The 1,544-nt window shown below is 61.9% G+C and overlaps 1 protein-coding gene across 2 annotated transcripts in view; it reads right to left on the reverse strand.

Annotated features, from left to right (window-relative positions):
- Gusb (glucuronidase, beta) overlaps positions 1 to 311 on the reverse strand; it is a 15,138-nt gene extending 14,827 nt beyond the window's left edge. For both annotated transcript variants that reach the window (XM_013520594.1, XM_005396707.1), the window contains exon 1: positions 38 to 311. In XM_013520594.1, coding sequence (XP_013376048.1) covers positions 38 to 265 — 228 coding nt within the window. In that variant the 5' untranslated portion in view covers positions 266 to 311. The remainder of the gene's footprint in view (positions 1 to 37) is intronic.
- Positions 312 to 1,544: the final 1,233 nt, after the last annotated feature.

Consider the following 1,544-nt stretch of genomic DNA (forward strand, 5'->3'; position numbering starts at 1 on the left):
CAGCCCGGCTGCAGGCTGCGGGGCTCCGGGGTCGCACCTCGCGCAGCGGCCGCCGGTACCACTGCTCCTCGAAGCCGCGGCGCCGGGAGGCGGAGAGGTCGGCGCGGAAGCTCCAGAGGCCGTCGAGCTCCTTGCGCTCCCGCGACGGGCTCTCACGGGGGTACAGCGTCCCGCCCTGCAGCGCCAGCGCGCCCCGCCCGAGCAGCGCGCATCCCCAGAGCAGGGCGCCGAGCGCAGCGCAGCAGCGGGCCGGTGTCCCGACCATGGTTCCCGCGCCGGCCACCGCGGCCGCGTGTCAGCGGGGCCAAGGGGGCGGGGCCAGGGCGGGGTCAGGGGGCGGGCGGGTCACGTGTCCGCGCCGGAGGCCGCTCGCGCCATTTTGCTTGAGGGCGAGGGCCAGCACTAGAGGACTCCCGCGAAATCACACGCTCCTGGGCCTTTGGCCCCAACCCCAAAGGGCGGGCCAGCGATCACTGCCTTCCCCACTCAGGAACCGACTGACTCTCCCCAGCCGGACCTAGGCCGAGGCTGGGGTGCCCGAGGCGGGACTCCTGAACTCCCCGCGCGCGGGGACTTTCCGGACTCTCCCCCTAGCAAGGCGGCGGGCGGGACCAGGCGACGCCTCCTCGCGGCCATGGGCTGACCCAACCCAAAGATACGGGGTGAAGGGCGAGGGCTGGAGGTGGGGCTCGGGGTCCCCATTGCCTGCCCGGGATGCGCAGGTTGGCAGAGTTGCACAAGTGTTTGCTTTGTTCTGACTGCGTGCTCACTAAAGCACTGATAGTGGACTTTGATACTGGGTAGGGAGGGAGATCCCAGGAGGGTCAAATTAAATACAGGAGCTGACAAAGTGTAATACTTTCCCCCAAATGCTTATAAAAGTAAGAAGCAGGTGTGGTGGCACACGCCTGTAATCCCAGGGATCTAGGACCTCCCAATGATATAAGGGAAATATAACTGACCACCTGCTAGATGTCCCATAGGCGCGTTTGTATTCCCCAGAATCAAAGGAAGAATGCTAAGGAATAACCAAGGTTAAGAATCAGAAACTCTATTGGGAGAGAGAGAGCTCCTGAGAGGCAGGAGGGGACCCAGAAGGTGGTTTCCCAGTGAGCCCTCTTCTCAAAGGAAGTTTCATAGAAAATCAGGAGATGGGTAGAAAATCAGGAGGTGGGTACAGCCTGGGACAAAGCTACGATCAGCCAGTAAGATTACAAGGAGCTGATCCAAGCGGGGAGCAAGTCACGTGGCTAGTGTCCGTGGGAAGAACAAGGACCTCATCTGGAAGAGGTGAGTCAGGAGGTCCTGGTCACCGGCCCAAGTGACTGTCAGTCACACCTACACATTCAAGGGAGCAACAGGGCGGATGTGCAGAGCCTGCTCATTCAGGAAGTCTGATTTATGGGAGGCTGCTGCGCGCTGTGCGGTCTGACTGCTTTGACTTTCTGTCACCCCGACACCACTTTTCCCTTTGTGCCGTGTCTTGGTGCGGACTTGCCCTGAGCACAGCTTCCCCGCGATCTTCGACAGTCATAGCTGCTTTC

This window comes from Chinchilla lanigera, unplaced genomic scaffold (assembly GCF_000276665.1).
Source record: "Chinchilla lanigera isolate Chin_1 unplaced genomic scaffold, ChiLan1.0 scaffold00055, whole genome shotgun sequence".
In the NCBI taxonomy this organism is placed as follows: Eukaryota; Metazoa; Chordata; class Mammalia; order Rodentia; family Chinchillidae; genus Chinchilla; species Chinchilla lanigera.